The sequence below is a fragment of the Crinia signifera genome, chromosome 9 (genome assembly GCF_055691185.1).
Source record: "Crinia signifera chromosome 9, ASM5569118v1, whole genome shotgun sequence".
Lineage (NCBI taxonomy): Eukaryota > Metazoa > Chordata > Amphibia > Anura > Myobatrachidae > Crinia > Crinia signifera.
The window spans coordinates 28212871-28232196 of NC_139225.1; the positions used below are offsets into that span (position 1 = coordinate 28212871).

A 19326-nucleotide genomic window follows, 5' to 3' on the forward strand; every position below is an offset into this window, starting at 1 on the left:
CCCCTCCTAAGGGAAGCGGCCACATCAGCAGCGGAGGAGACAGACAGCAGGGGCACAACGGACTGGGGTGAGGGCAGGAGAGGCGCATGCTCTCCCCGACAGGAGCAGCAGACGATGGCGGTAGCAGCAGCAACAACAGTGGTGAGTTGCACTGCTGGTGGGAAATTCTGCCACCGTGGGAGAATATGTGTATCTGGAACTATTGGCAGCATATGTGTATCAAGCCCCCATTTTCATTGGCCACACCCCATCTGGCATGTGACCACACCCATTTTTCAGCACATGCACTCAGTACTATTAAGTATTTTTTAGGCTTGCACCACTGGCTAGTGGGCATTGTGTATCTGGCATTACTGCGGGTATTGTAGGCATTGTGTAACTAGCACTGCTGGTGGCATATGTATGTATGGCATTACTGGGAGCATTATGCGTATATATGACACTGCTGAGGGCATTAGGTGTTTAAAAAAAAAAAAAAAAAAAGTTTATGCAACAATTGATGTCCCACCTCTCCAATTTACTATAACCTCTCCTTCTTGTGTATTGCTAAAATCACATTAAGCAGCAGTTAATTTTACTATATAGGCCCAGGGTCCCTTTGAAATAAGAGTTTTGAATTTATCTTATTAAAGGCTATAGAAATAAATCTTTTTTTTTTAATCTTTTTTAAATGCAACATTTACAAGTTTCTTCCTGAGATAGTAACTTTTTATTCCATTTTATACCATTTTTATTCCCTCCATGACCTCATCTTTGTGAGCCTGAAGAAATGCCATTTTTAATGACATCCATAGGTTTTGAAAAGGAGAAAACCAATGAAAAACCTGGAACTACGATGCAGTGGAAACCTACCACCACCTGGTGATGATATCACTAGATCTCCATCTCAAAACATTTTATACAGAACTGTGGAGTAGATTATATAAAGCAGTGACAAGGTAGGATAAGTGAGCCAGAGGAGAAGTGGCCCATGGCAACCAATCAGCACTGAAGTAACACCTATAATTTGCATAATAAACAATTATACAGAGCATCTGATTGGTTGCCATGGGCCACTTCTCCTCTGGCTCTTTTCTCCCTACTTATCATGGCTTCATACATCCTACCCCTGGGTGGTGGGATGACCTTGTGTTGTTATAGTACAGGGAAGAGGATACATTCCGGATTGGGTTAATAAGCAGATTCAGTCGGAAGCGCTGATGCACACAACTACCGCACGCAGGCCAGCTACAGTAAGACCACCGATTGTAAACCGTTTTATTTCAGCAAACATTTGTGGCACGTTTTAAGACAACTGTGATACAGGACACCGGCAAAAGTTGGGATCAATAATTAATTAAAAAAAAAAAAGTATTCTAAATGTTTCCCCCTGAATAATCCGCACCTGGCTCCCTTCCCAGGGATCAGAGTCCACTCTACAAACTTCTCTGCAGCTCCTGATTCAGACGCTGACGGAGAGAGGGCAGAAGCAGCATCAGTCATTTGGAAAGGCAGCGTCTCTGTACCAAATGTGCGTGTCAAATATTCCTAGTAACCCAAGGCGGGACTGTAAGGGACACCAGACTCCCCCCTTTCCATATCTGTACTAAATCCCAGTGCAGGATCAGTGTTAAAAGTTGAACCTATAGTAACCAATACATTATAGAACTAATGATTTTGCGTAGCAAACTGTGCCGATGAGATGCATCCAAATTTTCCATTATATATAAAGCAACGACATCTAAAATGATGGTAAAACGAATAGAACTGAACATTGCACTCTGTTTCGCTAGGACAAAATTAAGTACTGTGCACTTTCTGTATTGTTACCAGCACTGCTGCTTCAGAAGAGGTATACGCTTAGATAAGGTATGGTGCGGTGAGCAACATAGAAAGGAGTAATATGCCACAGACAAGCAAAAATACTTCAAGATCACACTAAAACGTGTCTTTCTTCTCTTTATCCTAATGAACTACAGTGCAATGTACCAGTAGTTTCCTACATTGAAAGGACAGATGGGATGAAGAATTTAGAAGTTGTATTAAGGCTGTTTTACACTGAACCATTTATTAGAAGACCTCAGGCAATAGAGGTGACACTGGCTCTAGAGCCAAGTCCAGCCCAGACATTCTAGAACTGAAGGCATTGCTGGCCATCTGATTAGCCATTTAAGGGTTTTGCCCTTCCTATAATCTCACTGATAAAGCAAAGCTCTTCTAAACTCATTGACAAGATGACAGTGTAGATCAGTGGTTCCCAACCCTCAAGTACCCCCAACAGTGCATGTTTTCCAGGTCTCCACACCGAATCACAGGCAAAATAATTAGCTCCACCTGTGGAGCTTTTAAAATGTGTTTGAATAATGAGTGCAGCTGCTGGGGGACCTGGAAAACGTGCACTGTTGGGGGTACTTGAGGACCAGGGTTGGGAACCACTGGTGTAGATAATCACTAGACAGCGACTGGGGAGTATCTATCCAATACATACCAGACCTGTATTGGGGCCAAGACATGTGTGTAGGAGCCACAGCATTAGCGATGTGGAAAAATCTAGTCAGATCGCCAATCAGGACCAGGGTTCTCACCGGAGAACCCTGACAGATCACTCAGCACACATCTGTGACACAGCGCTGTGCGCCGAGCAATCTACATTGCTCAGCAGTGTCCCCAGTTATGTCAGTCCCAAGGAACAAGTTAAACCTGTAAGAGTTGAAGGCAACCGGGTTCCCCCATGTAGCTGAAAATATAACTTGAAGTCATTATTGCACCGTACATCTAACAAAACTTGTGCCGTTCCTCTTTCCTGCCAGGGGCGTCACGCTCTGCGGTGGTGCTTCAAACACAGTGTGGTCTGTATTTCAGCTCTGATATGCAGACCAGACCCGTGCTAGAAGCACCGCAGCAGAGTGCGAAACACCAGGCATGGGTTTTGGAAGATGCAGGGTGCTAGTTATTTTAGCATATACTAGCATAGGCTATATATACCCCAATGTATATAGCAGCTGTTCAGTAGACCTGTAACACTTCGCTAACAAATATGTCTTCCTACAAGGACAAAGAAGAGTATCACCCTGCACCTGTGCGCTGAATTCCCCTTCCAGAACATTAAATATCAAACAGAGGGCACAATAATATATTCAGACATTGGCTCAGTAATCCAGCCGTACGAGGCAGGCGTCGACACAGGCAGAGAAAACAGACGCTGGGCGCTAACAAACTGAACAGAAGTGGAAACGTGTAAGAGCAGGAGTAGGGGAGGACCATAAATTACTGTAGAATATAAATCGATGGAGAGAACAGAATCCCTTCTACACCCTCAAGTCCTAAACATTAAATTTAAATTTGTTTTGGGGGGGGGTTTAAACAGGTGTAAAATGTGTCTGACCTTTTTCTGTGGGGGGTATTATGTAGAATGTATCCACCTTTCATTGAGAAAAGGAGCATACTAATAGGCCAGACCCTCTAGAAACATGAGACGGGGTTCGCATTAAGAGAAACCAGTCCTGGTAAATACATAGTTAATTCACCAGAGGCTCATGGTCCGAGGTGTAAAACATTGTTATATAGCTGTTCTCATCGTCTGCAAAACAAACACACTAGGAACCGATTCAGAACCAGAGGACAAGTATCCACATATGACCGAAGGCAGCTGACGTCTAGCTCTCAAACAGTTGCTGAAGAGAAGGAAGGAAAAGCAGAGACACAAAGGACTCCTTGCAAATCACATACTGCATTTTACACTGGTACAGAGTATCTCCTGGTGTGTTCAGCACCAGGTAACTTGAATGAACCACAAGGAAAGGTCCCCATGGGCTGGTGCGTCCCGGGAGCTACTGTAACGGTTTCCCGCCGAGGCAGTGGCGGGCCACAGGACGACGATGAGGAGAATGGGGTCGGGGGGCTGGGAAGAGATGATGGAGCAGAACACTGCTTTCATCCATTACTTTCTACAAGATTCCAGGCGGTGGTAGACTAGGTCAGGACTACCACTCCTTTTTCTTTTCGTCCATGGAAACCCCACCAGGCCCCAGAGCCACCACCAGGAGAAGTCCGCCGATGACAGACATGGTCTGAAAGAAATCATATTTTAGGAAGTCGTGCATGGGCTTGTAGGCTGGGATGCTCCAGAAAGCGTTGAAGTAGACATTGATGGCGAAGAGCCAAACCACCAGAGTCAGAGCCGCCAACTTTGTCTTGAAGCCGATGGCCACCAGGACGATGAGGGCCGTGCCAACGATGTTCTGCATAATCTGAGGGGTGAGAGAGATGCTGTTAGGCGCGGTCACATGTTCGGAGCGCTAAAACGTTGTTATCAAGTTCCCCAAAGTGCTCCACCGTTAGCCCAAAATGCACACTCAGCCAACGTGTCCCAGGGCTCCGCCTTTTCTCTCGTAGCCCAAGCCAATAGGATGGCAGGTCAGAACCGGTTACAAATAGCAATGGCTAACTCTGATTGGCCGCTCCCCATTCTCTCACTCTCCTCCGCTGTTCTCGGATTGGCTGTTCTGTGACAACCAGCCGATACTTTATTAATTCTCTAGAGCAAGATAGTTACTATTCAGGGGTGTGGATTGAAAGGTCTACAACAGGACTGGTCAACCTTTGAATTTCTAGCTGTTGGGAAACTACATATCCCAGCATGCACTGCTCGAGTTTTAGCATAGGTCAACAACAGAGACGACATGCAATAGGTCAACACATGCAATCTAGTGCAAATTGTATACAATAGTTGTACCGTGTATGGGCACCTTCAGGCAACCTGTGGCTCTATAGTACGAAGGAATGCAGCAAGTTTGAAAATGTGACAGTTTAGGTGCCCTTACACAGTGCGACAGGGCAGTGCAATGAGATGCACGCTCCCACGCACATCCCATCGAACAGCACAAAGTCTGTGCAGCCCTTGCTTTTAGTACTAGATTGCATCGTATCTAGTACAAAAAGTACGGTGATGTAGCACAATGGGGGAAGATGTATTAAGCCTTAACAAGAGATAAATGCAGGGGTGATAAAGAGAGATAAACATCCAGCCAATCAGCTCCTTACTGACTTTTTTCAAACACAGCATGTAACATGGTAGTTAGGATGTGATTGGCTGGATGGTTATCTCTCTTTATCACCCTTGCATTTATCTCTTGTTAAGGCTTAATACATCTGCCCCATTGTATGCTTTTGGTACTTGTGTATTTTCACGGCGCCCGATATATCGATGCGATTTTTGACCTGTTCATAATGATTTTATATAGTGTGGCGAGCGCAGTAATCTGCGTCGCCTCGCTGCGCTCGCCACACTATATAAAATCAACTCCATGCGTAGTGGATAGTGGGGATATGAACAGGTCAAAAATCGCTTCGGATCGTAACGATATATCAGCCGATATCGCATCCGATATATCGGGTGCCGTGAAACTACACAAGTACCATGCTTTTTGTACTAGATGCTATGCAATCTAGAACTAAAAGCATGGAGTTCATCACACCATGTATGGGCACCTATACAGGGTACAATTATTGTATACAATTTGGACTAGTTCGCATTACATTGCATAGGTTTGCAATGCAATGAGAAGAGATCTAGTACAATACGTGCAGCACATACTTTTTGAGCTGTGCGATGAGATGTGTGACGGGAGCGCGCATCTCATCGCACCCAGCAATTTGACCATATATGGGCACCGTTAGTAATGATTACAGCTGTGCACCAGCTAGACGATGCGGAAAACAGGGACCGCAGGTAGATCTCGAGGATGGTTTGGCCACCCCTGATCTACTCCACTCAACCGCTTCCCCTATCCAGTTGGACTGTGGACAGCTGCCAGGGTTTAACTGGGACTTGCAGATTCCAAACACCCGGAAGGCTGGAGGTGCTCCTGGCCTGGCTCTTTGCACGATGAAGTTCCTTCAGGAACTGGTGTAGCATTAATCTTGCGGCTATAGCGGCCTCCACGGCACAGTTAACCTTGAACCTCATGAGTAACACAAGTAGGGGATAACCCCACAGGACTTACAGAGAAGAAGCTCGCATCAAAGTGAAGCAGGGTCATGAACATAAGTACCAGCAGCACTCGGCCGCCCAGCTGCATGTACTGCTTCGGGGAGCTCTCCCCCATTGTCGGCACTCCGGCGAACATGCTCTTCCCCTCCGATCGAGACTCAGCCAGTAGTAATAAGAGTCCTCCACCCAGAGCCAGGTTCCTGGAGACAATATAAAATGTCAGATCCACACTGGGTCATATAACAGGGATGCAACAAGCCCTGCATCACAGTAAGCTGGCGGGGATTCTATCTATGGCATTGCTCAGGATGCCGCTTACATACGCAGCTTTACCATGTCATTCTCTCAGTTCAGTTTACGGTTGACCACCCCCCAAACTTGCTGCTGTCACAGCCACATGCCAGCGTTTACTGCTGCTGCCGCCACATTTACAGCGGTCACCATGCACCACCCCATACAACTGCCGCAGCTGTCAGAAAGGGGCAGACCAGTGACGTCACAGGAGAAGTGATTGCTGCAGGGGGGTGTAAGCCTAAAGCTTCTGTGCTGTATAGTTATAGGACAATGGTTCTCATGCAGATTCATGATCAAGTTAAACAGTGACAGCGGTGTTTTATCTTGCTGTTCTCGGTTTTGGAAACTAGATGGCGCTGTTAAGCTGGCCATACATCAAAAAGACCTGCTTACAATCACCATTATGCCCAACTTTCCCTTCAACTCCCCGGCAGTCCTTGGTGGGTTGTCGGACATAAAATGTACTCGCAATCCGTTCTACAATCCATCTGCTGCATGATTGTACGAGAGAATGGAACAAAAGGACGTCCACCGCTCTCTTCAGCCGCCCGCCCGTCTGCTGCTTGGAAACTTCTGTAGCTCCCAGAGTCTTTACTGCCACAAGTTGCCCGGAAGCTGCACCGCTCTTCTCTGCTAGTCAGAGAGGGAGGGGTGCCGGACGGGGTCCCGACAGTCGGGATCCCAACAGTCATTTACCTGACGGGATCCCGACTGTTAAAACACTGATAGACGGGTTCCCGACGGCCACCAGCTATTATCCCTTGTGGGGGTCCACGGCCCCTATAGAGGGAGAATAGAATAGGTGGCGAGCATAGCGAGCCACCGCACCCGCAGCGTGCGAGCCTGCAAGGGGCTTTGTTGCACTCGCCATGCTGTCTGGGTCCGGCCAGTCGGGACCCCGGCGTCGGGCTAATGACTGTCGGGATCCCAAGTGTCGGAACCCTATACCACACCCGGGAGGAAGTGTCACATGACTCTGGTTGTATGAGCCACCTAATGACAGATTGCATGCACGTCAGATCAGAGGACCAATCCTCCAACCCCCTCCGCGGCCAGCATTGCACTATTGTGTGCACACGATCTGCATACAATCCCTTGAGATTGTATGATTGGGTGCAATGTCTTTTAGGTGTATGGGGGCCTTTACGGTCTGATTATAAACTCAGGAACTATCAAATCAAGAGATAAACAGGATTCCTTGACATTTTTATAATAAGATGCTACTTAGAACACACAACGTCATGAACGTACCTCATTAAAAACTTCACGTCCCACAGTATGCTGTACGCAATAGTCTGATGCACAGAAAGAAAAAAAAAACATTAAAACACAGTTGAGCAGAATGATAATTTTACCCATACACACAAATTCCAACCGGTGGCCATTTACACCATAGAGCCCATTCTAATATTCAAGCACTAATTTTACAATGGAAATGGTCATAAATGATCTATATTATTAGGTCACAGTAATATTATACAGTGCTGGCGGCAAAGCGCCACCAATAACTGGCCAACAATTAACTTCCTATATCCAAGACCACTACTCTGAAACCCACCCACTTTACACCATAACAGTCCAGGATTTCCAGATCTCCTAATAAAGTTAAAAACATAATGTCACACAGAGTACAAATCTGGTGGCTGGATGGACGAAAGTGCCCGAAGACAGCTCATGTTCTCACCTGCATGGCTATGATCCCGAACAGACCGAAGCAGGCGTACTGTACAAAGTTCCGGCTCAGGACCAGTATGCAGCCTCCTGGAAAACACAGATAAGCACAGACAGTCACAAGCCTTAGTGGGCCATCCCTAGAGATCCGCATATGGGATACAGGATCAATGACATCATTATGTTATCAGTGAACAGGTGACAAGGTGAAATCAGGTTGGATCGTATATATGCCAAGCCAGCTAACAGCAGCTTAACATATGCGGGATACGGTCATTATGCCGACCCTATGTACACCTGAAATAGGCCGTCATGTCTAAGGTCGACAAGCATTAGGTCGACGATGGCAAGGTAAACATGAGTATTCTTTAACCTATATGTGCCGACAGGCGGTATATCATGCCTTACCATACACTAGGTCGTGGAGGGAGTATAATAGTGCGACGAGCGCAGCGAGCCACCGCGTCCGAAGCATGGCGAGCACAGGGAGCCACGCAAGGGGACGCGGCACACTTTGATGGTGTCCATGTCGACATTCGGGAAAACCTCTTGGTGACCTTTTGACTGTCGACCTCGCCAATGTCCACCTATTGCATGTCAATCTTAATTACCCAATTACCCATTCCCGCATATGCAATCTTTAGCAATGCAGGAGGAGGTGCATATCACCTCCACCTGCCTTCCACCCCCCTGCCTGCCTGCCATCCTCTTCCGCCCCCACCTGCCAAATCAGCAAATACAGCAATGCTATCACAGGATCTGTTCTGCACATGCAAATAAACGATCATTAGAAACGAGGCATTGATCCGACTGTGGGCTTTCCAGTCAGGAACCCTACAGGAGGCTCTGCCTTATTGAGAGTGTCCAGCTCAAATCGGACCTACTGTACGGTTATTATTTAAAGAATATGTGTGTTAACACCACCTTATATAGCGAACCTCGTGTCCCCACTGACACAATACAACACTGCCACACCATAGCAAAGATACCCTGTGCCTTATTACGCACATGTGCTGACCCTCCCACCTGGAGTACCCCATTGGGATTGCACAATGGGCGCAGTACATCAGAAAACCTTGTAAAGCAAGGAACCGAAAGAATCGGCTTCTTGATTTGGCACTGGATCTAGACGGCGCTGGTACCGACCCAGTTCCGATCCTGGATTTGCGCAGACCCTATAACAGGACGTAGGCGCTAGATCAGTGATGGCTAACCTTGACACTCCAGCTGTTGTTGAACTACACATCCCATCATGCCCTGCTACAGTTTTACGATTTGGCCATGCTAAAACTGATGCAGGGCATGCTGGGATGTGTAGTTCAACAACAGCTGGAGTGTCAAGGTTAGCCATCACTGAGCTAGATTCTGCTAAGCCGACCTATCAGTCAATGGGCATGCCAGAGTGAATATTGCTGTGACAGTCAGACAAACGCTCACCCAGTTGCCCCAGCAGGTTAATGAGGACAAAGACGGTGGCCAGCACGTAGCCGCAGCTCCACGTGGCTTCGATGTAATCTCTCTGCTCGCTCCACTGGAACCACATGCGGATTCCGTCTTCCAGGAATGTGCTGATGAGGCAGAGGCGTGCGATGTGCGGGAGGTATTGCTTCGTGACCCGCAGGAACTGAGGAGAGAAAGAGTATAGAGTAAGAAAGTGGAGCATATGGCGAACACAACGACCCAAACAATTACCCCCACATACGCCACTCCATGCCCATATCCACTGCACACTACAACCGGCTTCTTAGAAGAGCCGGCACCTACACATTATAGGCCATTGCAATGCTCTGAGGTGCAGCTCCCCATAAATAGGCAGACCCACGTTCCCCATTTGGGGCTGATGGGAAAATGCATACCTCCGTTATGACCCAGACCTGTTTTATTACCACCTATTGCTAGTTGTAAAGCACAACGGAAACCGCTGCCATTATATAACTGCTAATAATAAACCTAGAGTCACTGTATGCAGTGGTAAAGTTGCTGTACAACATGGTAAAAAGAGCAACTTTCAGCTAGCAGAGACGTGTTATTATTGTCGGGCGATTAGTGACAAGATAAAGAATTAAACATGCAGAGAGTTCGTAAACGGAGGCTTCAGACGCAGCACCCTGAGCAGACATGCCGGAAGTGGTCGTCTTAACTCTCAATGCATCACACAAACTCCCGCGCTGCGCAGACCCAGCTTTTGTTGGCTGAGGCTTAAGGCGGCCATACACAGGTCTGAGTTTTCTGAAGGGCACGTCGGACCCAAACTCTGCTGGGAGCTCAGTGCCATTTTTACATACGATTTATTGCATGTTAAAAAAAAAAAAAGGGACGGACTCCCGGGGAGCTGCACCTCCATGACCCCCTCCTAATCCTGCCCCCGCAGCTGGAGAGAGAGAGGCTGGCAGAGAACAGGCTGCGTTAGAGGTGGGCAGGAGATCTCAAAACTCCAATGGGCACCGCTGATTGGCTGAGATAGCACTCTCAGCCAATCAGCAGGCACCTATTGATTTGAATGGAAGTTTTGAAATCTCCTGCCCACCTGCCGTTATTGCAGCCCGTTTAACCGGATCTTCCAAGAAGATGGGAGGGAGCAGAATGGACCTGCAAGGACCCTCTTGGCTCTCACCTGTAACTCGTGTCAACCGGAAAAATATAATCTACAGTTACCGTAAAAAAGACATGCAAACTCTTCATACAGGTGTGTCTCATAACATACATCCAGTCTTGATACCTCATGTAGCGCGAGATGCCAGGTTTCGTGCAACTCCACTAGCTTTGGGCGACTCTGTATATGGGGCCTGATTCTAGTTCATTCGGTCCCCGGCGTTTAGCCTCTGTGCATGCGTATATTAGCAAATGCAGGGCCGCTGTGCAGTCGCAGAGGCGTTTGCACACCGGGGGGGGGGGGGGGGGGGGGCGGGCAGAGGGCATTTGCATGGGGACGCTCTGCGTTTCCTGGGCATTCCCACAAAAACGGTCGGTATCCCCATGTGAACGTACTTATATTTGCGAACAGGGGAAAAAATTATTTCACCCCCATATGCTCCCCTGCAAATGGTGGCTCGGTAAGCAGCGATTTTACGCCACTTAGCGAGTTAACCAGAATCAGGCCCATGGAGCGCAACAGAACTTGTATTGGCAAAAAAATCCGCACTTTATGTCCAGACTCAGAGACTCAGTTGCACACTGATATAAGAGTCCTATTCAATAATCAGCAGAGTCTTCTGGCGCATCCTAGCAGCATTACATAGCGACTAAGATGTCTCTTCGGCAATAAGGCGTCCAATGCTAGATGAGTGGCACAGGACCTGGCAGAGAAGCTATTTGGCGCGACTGCGGCTCTGATGTATGAGGACACACCTGTAGCTACATCCCTGCACACAAAGTATTAAAGGTTAGTGTCCCTTGGACCAAGACATTATTTATAGACAGAGTTACTTGGTATGTTGCAAAGACATACGGCAGCGTGCGGGCAGCAACTCAGCCAATGATTTCGAGCAAACAATCAAAAAGGTAAGATATAAAACAGTCCACTACAAGATATCAAAGTATTCTGGTCAGTTCTCTGTGTTCCAGGGGTGCGGGGCTCAGTAACGGAGTTTGGATTTGCAGTCGCTGTTCCTGGGATCGTGTTAAAACCCCTCAAACAAATGAATAGATGACCCGCCCTACAGGAAGGAGTAACTTATCTGACAACCTCAGATGGGTATGGGTCATTGGTCGACATATGAAATAAGTCGACATGGCTAAGGTAGACAGCGTTGGAAGGTCAACACAAGCATTAGGTCAACAATGGCAAAGTCGACAGTCAAAAGATCACGTCCCCCCCCCCGAATGTCGACATAGTCAACATGGACACCGTCAAAGTGTACTGCTGCGCTCGCCATGCTTCGGGCACGGTGCCTTGTTACTCTCGGCACACTATTTTATTATCCCTCCATGCCCTTGTGGATGGTAGGGCATTAAGCACCGCCTGTCGGCACAAAATAAATGTGAAAAACTGATGTCGACCTTTTAACTGTCAACCTTATGCTTGTGTCGACCGTCCAACCCTGTCAACATTAGCCATGTGGATCAATTTCGACCTAAGTTATATCGACATTCTGTCAACCCAATGACCGTATACCCCTCAGATGTGCTCCAGGCTGATGCACTGTGATTAAATCAGCGCTAGTTTGGTTTAGCACGGACTTTCAACTTTAATGAAACAAAACAGAACCGACCGGTGTTCTGTGGATGCAATTTATTACTGCGGACAGGGATGAGCAATGTACTGCCTGTATAATAAAGTCTGCCTTGGCGGGCGTTAGAGGGGAACCTGGACTGCACCACATTCCAGGGTCCTCACCTCTGCCAGTAGTCCTGTCACTCCGGCAGCATTTGGCTCGTTATCAGGTCTTGCATCCTGGTGCAAGCTTGCTCCCTCCAGCTGGGAATCTGGATGATAGATCGACAATGTTCTGGTCAACATGACAATTTACTATACACAGAGTTCTATTGGGAATAGTAACCAGGTCGGAATCAGTTACGTGGTGGTCACATAACATGAAATATACTAGATTTGGTCCCCCAAAAAATGTTGACCATTTGTTTGAACCTATCTTGGACCATAACATTGTCGATACATTATACAGCAACCCTTCAGCCGGATTGGCTCTAAGAGTAATTCCGTGGGAACCTGGCATGCTAATACTATGCGGGTCATCTGGGCAGGATATTCTTGTTCATTTCTGTTCTCCTTTCCTACAGATGAAAGCAAAGTTCTCCTCCCATGGTTACCTATTATACCCATTGCCTGGTTCTAAGTGTGCCCACTGAATGAGTAAACGCGGATCAGCCCAGGGCACTGTGAGACTGTACACCTCTAGTGGACACAGAGTGAATGACATGCATATTATCATTTGAGCACAGTTATGTCATCTTCAAGGTCCCACACAGGTCATGGCTGCTGCTATTTCCATCGGCAACAAGCACGCGGCATGCGGGGATACTTAGCACTGTGAAGGCCTGAATCTACAACTAACCGATTCTGCCTGCAAGAGAAGGGAGAAGGTGGGTTTAGGGAAGACAACCATGATCTAATGTAGTCACAAAGTGGACTTGGGGCTGCATCACATGCACTGTTCGGTACCACGTGCCACGTAACAACTTATGCCCATGGGTAAGATCTAGAACTGTTTGCCTGGTATCAACCCTGTATTTTTATTTACAAGAGTGAAAGAACAAGATTTGATCATCGACGCGGATCCGCCCCCAGCACACGCGGAGCGTCGGATTTCTATGCATGTAACTGGCCTATGTCTCACCGAGATATTACTTCGTGCCTCACCCCTTGTGACATCACTAGTTCCTACTCATTGGGACTGATTCAGAACTGATTGCAGTGCTGCTTTTTTTGCAAATGGACAAAACCATGTTGCACTGCAGATGGGGCAGATGTAACATGTATAGAGAGAGTTAGATTTTGGTGGGGTGTGTTTAAACTGAAATCTAAATTGCAGTGTAAAAATAAAGCAGCCAGTATTTACTCTGCACAGAAGCAAAATAACTCACTCACATCTAAAAGGCACTGGTCCGATTTCACCCAATTCCGACAGATCGGCCCGAGAATTGAAATCCCATCGGGTCTTATGTGCACATCAGGCTGGGGTCGGAGGTCAGACCTTCTGCATGTCGGACACCTTCCCAGTGGCGGGGAACTAGGTCACATGCAATACATTGCATGTCAAAAGGAGCGCATGCAATCCTGCCATCCAGGAAGGTCCCGGCAGCTCAAGGGGGATCGGTTGGCCATACACTGCTGCATGTACGGCCACCTTAACTCTCTCTGCACCCATTACATCTGCCCCACCTGCAGTGCAGCATGGTTTTGTCCATTTGCTAAAAAGCAGCCCGGCGATCAGATCTGAACCAGGCCCTGTGTACCGATCGCACAGAACCTTATATGTGCAACACCCATCTCTGGGAGTAGCGACGTTTAGGAAACAATCTCCCTGGTCCAACAGAAATGATTAAAATACTGGAAGAAACGGGTGCCCGACAAAGACAGCAGACGTAGAAAATAAATGGGAAAATCCCTGTAACGCTTTAGGTAAATATCCTCCAATATAGCAGGTGGATGTGGATCTTAACCTAACCCAGGCCTGAGGCTTCAGTGGTTTTAACAAATTAACTTTAAAAACGTAAAATCCTTATACGCTATATTATAATCACACCTTGTAATTAGGCCCCAGCCCGTAGCTAATGTAATAGAAGAGGATTATCACACCCCAACTAGAAGAGAAACAGGTGTCCTGGCTCTGTAGCCAACAGCATGCACGCAATGTGTGGGGTTTGTATGTGCTCCCCGTGTTTGGTGGGTGTCCGGCAGAAGCTCTTCTTTCCCATGCTGGTAGGTTAATAGACCCTAGTAAGTAAGCAGAGACGGAATACCAACTGACGTGGGTGATATTACCTGCTGGTGTGTGGGCAGGTAATATCACGGATTTATAAAATTCAGCGGGCCTTGAGAACCTCTGTAAGTCCCGGCCGCTTTAGTGGATGAGTGCACACGTCCCGCTCATTAGCTCCACCGCTTGCTCATTTTACTGGGGTGTGTAATGAGCAAACAATGTAAATCTGCCATAGCCGCGCTCGTTATAAACAGAGAGAGAGATGTGTCTGAATGTTTCCAAGAAACCGCCAAGCGGAACATCTGCCAGAGCGTCAGCAGAGATAAATATGTAGTGAGGGATAAACCCGTTAACCCTTTCACAGCAGTGGCAGAGGTTTAGACGTCACCTTAGGAGTTGGCCATCATCAAATTATACCCCCACCCATAACAAAACCTTAGAAATGGAAATGTTTTACCTTTTAAGATTGTTGTTATGGGGTCGTAAGTCAGAAGGACCTGCGCCCAATATCGATGATATTGCAGAGTATATGGGCCACGTCTGATGAAATATAGAAAACTATGGGTGTTCCTTTGTCTGTACGCTGATACCTTAGATACACTATGGGGCAGATGTATTAAGCCTTAACAAGAGATAAATGCAAGGGTGATAAAGAGAGATCCAGCCAATCAGCTCCTTACTGACTTTTTTCAAACACAGGCTGTAACATGGCAGTTAGCAGGTGATTGGCTGGACGTTTATCTCTCCTTATCACCCTTGCATTTATCTCTTGTTAAGGCTTAATACATCTGCCAAATGCCAGATTGAAAATGCGCACTCCAGTTGGCTGATGAGGCACACTGGTACAAGCACAGCACCGGGTTCTGGATCATTGGATGATCAGTTGACCAGTACACAAAGGTTGACAGGTTCAAGTGGTCGATAGGACAATTGTCCGACAAGTTTTGGGGAGTGTTTTTAACTATTTTATCATCATTTACCATCCATGTGGACTAGGGTTGGGCATAGTAACCTTTGCCAAGTGCAGCGCTGGCATAGCGAGACCTCTTTCCTGATGCTTGGCGAGTAATGTGGGGTAAGGGTGCACTAACTGGGGTCTACGGCTTACATACCGACCTAACTACCACTCAATGATCCACATCCCACAGCCCGACAGGGCATAATTCAGACCCGTGATTCTTGCAGATGGACAAAACCATGCTGCACTGCAGGTGGAGCAGATGTAACAGGTGCAGGGTAAATACTGCTACATTCGATATAAGTGGAGCGTGTTCATACTAAAATCTAAATTGCAGTGTAAAGCGGTGTACACACGGTGGAGATTTATTGCTCAGTGTCTCCTTTTCATCAGCGACCAGAGATGGTCGCAGGAGCTATCTAAAGAGGGCAAATAAATGAGAGTGCGCACCCGGCGATTTATCGCCAGTGCACACTCCAATCGCTGGTAATATGTATTGCCAGCGATTATCGCACCTTTAGAATAAAGCAGCCAGTATTTACCCTGCACAGAAACCAAATAACTCCCTCAAATCTAAAGACCCCCATACACTATGCGATTTGGTCCCGATTTCATCCGATTCAGATGCTTCGGGCAGTGAAATCGGGCCAAATCGCATGTCCAGTGGGGCAGGGGACTCTGTGAGGACGCCGGAGCAGGGAGCTGTGTCCGGGAAGGTGGAGGGAGCAGGGTGGCGGGGACGCTGCGGGGCGGACGCTGCTAGTAGGGAAGAGGTAGCGGATGCTGCAGGGGACAGTGACACAGAGGCGGCAGCAACGGAGAGCCGGGAGCTGTCAGTGCTGGAATAAAAAAGGCCCATACAATGAATGGGCAGCATGTGATTGGCTGAGCACTCTCTCAACCAGTCAGCAATTGAGAGCGCTCAGCCAATCACAGGCTGCCCATTCATTGTATGGGCTTTTTTTCCCAGCACTTACAGCTCCCAGCTCCCCCTGCCCGGCTCTCCGTTAGTGCCGCTTCTATGTCACTGTCCCCCGCAGCGTCCCCTGCATGCTGCCTCTGCCCTACTAGCAGCGCCCCCCACCAGCCGCCCCGTCTTTTGAATAGGATTCTCTCCCGCCACTCGCTGCTACACCGGACCCAGCGACGAGCAGGAGAATAGAAAAAATCCTATTCAAAAGACTGGGCGGCCGCTGATTGCCTGAGAGCTCAGCCAATCAGCGGCCGCCCAGTTTTTGAATATAATTTTTTTTCCCTATGCTCCCGCTACGGGCTCTGCTCTCTGGTGCCCGCCCCCTGCCATGGACCCGGACCCTCTCCTGCAGGCCCCCCGGGTTTATATGTGATAAATCTAGCGGATTTATCACATGTAAAAAATGGCACATAAAGTGCCAAATCTTCCCAAGTTCTTCCGGGGAGCTGCCGGGAGAGCTCAGGGGAAGTCAGGCCGACTTGTCCTTAGGACAAGTTGGACAAATGTATGGGGGCCTTTAGTCTCTCTACACATGTTACATCGCCCCCACCTGTGGTGTATCATGTTTTGTCCATCTGCAAAAATTGCAGCCTTGCTTACAGGACTGAATCAGCCCCAAATTTGCCATCTGCACCACAATTTGTTACATACCGTATGGCAATGCAAACAGGGACATTTAAGTAATTAATATCTTGGAATTCAACACTAGTATACTGTTACTATAAGGCGGCGGCGGCAGCGCCCCCCCCTTATTAAAAGGATAACCTTCCTTCTTTAACCCCCACAGATTGCAGATCCAGGGCAAACTGCATGAGACGGTTATGAAAGTGAATGTATATAAAATCATGCTGAATTAGAAATCACAAGTGAAAATGCCTTACGACATATTACAGTTACAATGAGCAGCTGGAAGGGTCTATGCAGCATAAAGATAATAAGCAGCCGGGATTGCCACCTGGACGTACAATTACAGCGCCCTCCGACAGTGTTGACTGCAGACATTATATGTGCATACTACAGGCATGAAGGTTGAGCTGTAACAGGTACAGACAAGCACCGATACACCCTAGATTACTACCAGGAACAGCTCATCCAGGCCAAAAAATAGCAGGCATCCAAAGGTACAAATTTAAGAAACTATAAACATTAACGGCACAATTATTTTGTACCATCCATGGCCCAACGCATTCTGTATATTACTGCAAGTGGCCCAACAGGTCAGATCTGGACCCAACGATAATGTACTGTTTCCGCTGAGCGTATTGTACTACAAAGCTTTACAATCGGTCACATACTAAGATAGAAACACACTCCAAATTTAGCCAGGTGAGAATGTTTACCGCTGGGGTCATACTAAGCAGAACTAAGGGTGCCAGCGGAAAGAGTACCTCAGGAAGCATCACAAGTGGGAAACTGTACATCACTAAGACGTCAAACAGGCTAGAGACTCCATGACAGTTTTGGCACCTTGGGACAGCTAATCAACTAGTAGCGGCTGTGGCCCCTCCCTCGATCTCCCACAACGGCAGTTCCCTCAGTCACCCACACTGAGACCCTCACCCAGTCACCCATAATAGGTGAAAAATCTCTGTACCTCGCCAAGTCATTTAAATGGGTGCCAGTCAATGTATCTGTCCCTTCACCAAGTGAGTACAACAGGTGCAAACCTGCCAGCAGTTGTGCTGGGAGCTAGTGATACCTAGAACTCAGGTACATGTGACTACAGGCAGCCTGATCCGCAGGATACAGTGAGGTGCCTTGTAATATATGCACGTAGCCGAGCATCTACACCAGCGGTTTTTCAAATTTTGTGCCACAAAATTTCCAGAGGAGTGCCTCCAGAGAAGCAGAGACAAGGGGCAAAGGGACAGGTATAACCTCAGGCCTGAGTGATGCCCATGCTGTGGCAACGCCCCGCAACTAGTCTCCATCCTGCCCGCATAGTGCCTATGCACTGGCATGTAGGGGGCATGGGCACTGTATACGCACTGGCGTGTAGCAGGCCCGGGCACTGTATACGCACTGGCGTGTAGCAGGCCCGGGCACTGTATACACACTGGCGTGTAGCAGGCCTTGGCACTGTATACGCACTGGCATGTAGCAGGCCCGGGCACTGTATACGCACTGGCATGTAGCAGGCCAGGGCACTGTATACAGACTGGCATGTAGCGGGCCAGGGCACTGTATACGCACTGGCATGTAGCGGGCCTGGGCACTACCTATGTAACAAGCCTAGTAGATGCACATGAACTGGTGGCACATGCACACACATGTAGCAGGTTTTGGACACGAGCGCACAAATACAGGACACACACACAGCAGTGCAAACACAGAGGTGGTATAGGGAACACACACACACACATAGCAGGACCAGGGCACAGACACGTAGCCAGAACACATACGTGTAGCAGGGCCGGGGCAAACACACACATGTAGAAGAGGCGCGCGCGCACACCCACACATATGTAGAAGAGGCACACACACATAGCAGGGCCAGGGCACACACATACATACATACATACATGCATCAGGGCCAGGGCAGATACACATGTAGAAGACCTAGGGCGCACATACATGTAGACGGGTCACTCACACTCACATGTAGCAGGGCCTGGGAACACACACGTACACATGTAGAAGAGCTAGGGCACACACACATGTAACAGGTGGATGCACACATGTAGAAGAGCTAGGGCACACACACATGTAACAGGTGGACACACACACACATGCAGAAGAGCTAGGGCAAACACACACATGTAGCCGGGTCACACACACATGTAACAGGTGGACACACACACATGTAAAAGAGCAAGAGCGCACACACATGTAGCTAGGGCACACACACATGTAGCCGGGGCGCGCACACATACACATATAGCAGGCAGGGTCGGGGCTGCACATCACCTGGTCCGCGAAGTCCTCGGCGTTGCCCATCATGTCGTTGTTACCCATGATAAGTGCCGGTGTCGGGATGAGTCTCGGCCCCTCCTCCCCGGACAGCAGCTGCTACTCCCCGGCCTGCCACGTAGCGTAGGCCGCAATGCACGCAGGGTCGCACGGGGCGGGGGAGACAGGG

General features: G+C 48.2%; 1 protein-coding gene across 1 annotated transcript; it reads right to left on the minus strand.

Moving 5' to 3' along the window:
- Positions 1 to 1243: 1243 nt before the first annotated feature.
- On the minus strand, positions 1244 to 19326 carry LOC146035283 (surfeit locus protein 4). The gene is made up of 6 exons (XM_083158643.1): positions 19155 to 19326; positions 9374 to 9560; positions 7950 to 8026; positions 7517 to 7560; positions 5985 to 6171; positions 1244 to 4229 (listed from the first exon to the last, which is right to left on the minus strand). Exons 1-6 carry the CDS (start codon positions 19200 to 19202, stop codon positions 3963 to 3965), a joined length of 810 nt encoding a protein of 269 aa, XP_083014769.1. The 5' UTR covers positions 19203 to 19326; the 3' UTR covers positions 1244 to 3962.

Coding starts and splice junctions, on each gene's coding strand:
- LOC146035283 (XM_083158643.1), bottom strand. CDS start 19,202: ATGGGTAACAACGACATGATGGGCAACGCCGAGGACTTCGCGGACCAG. Junction 9,561..19,154: donor CCGAGGACTTCGCGGACCAG/GTGATGTGCAGC, acceptor TTCTCTCCTCAG/TTCCTGCGGGTCACGAAGCA. Junction 8,027..9,373: donor TAACCTGCTGGGGCAACTGG/GTGAGCGTTTGT, acceptor TGTGTTTTCCAG/GAGGCTGCATACTGGTCCTG.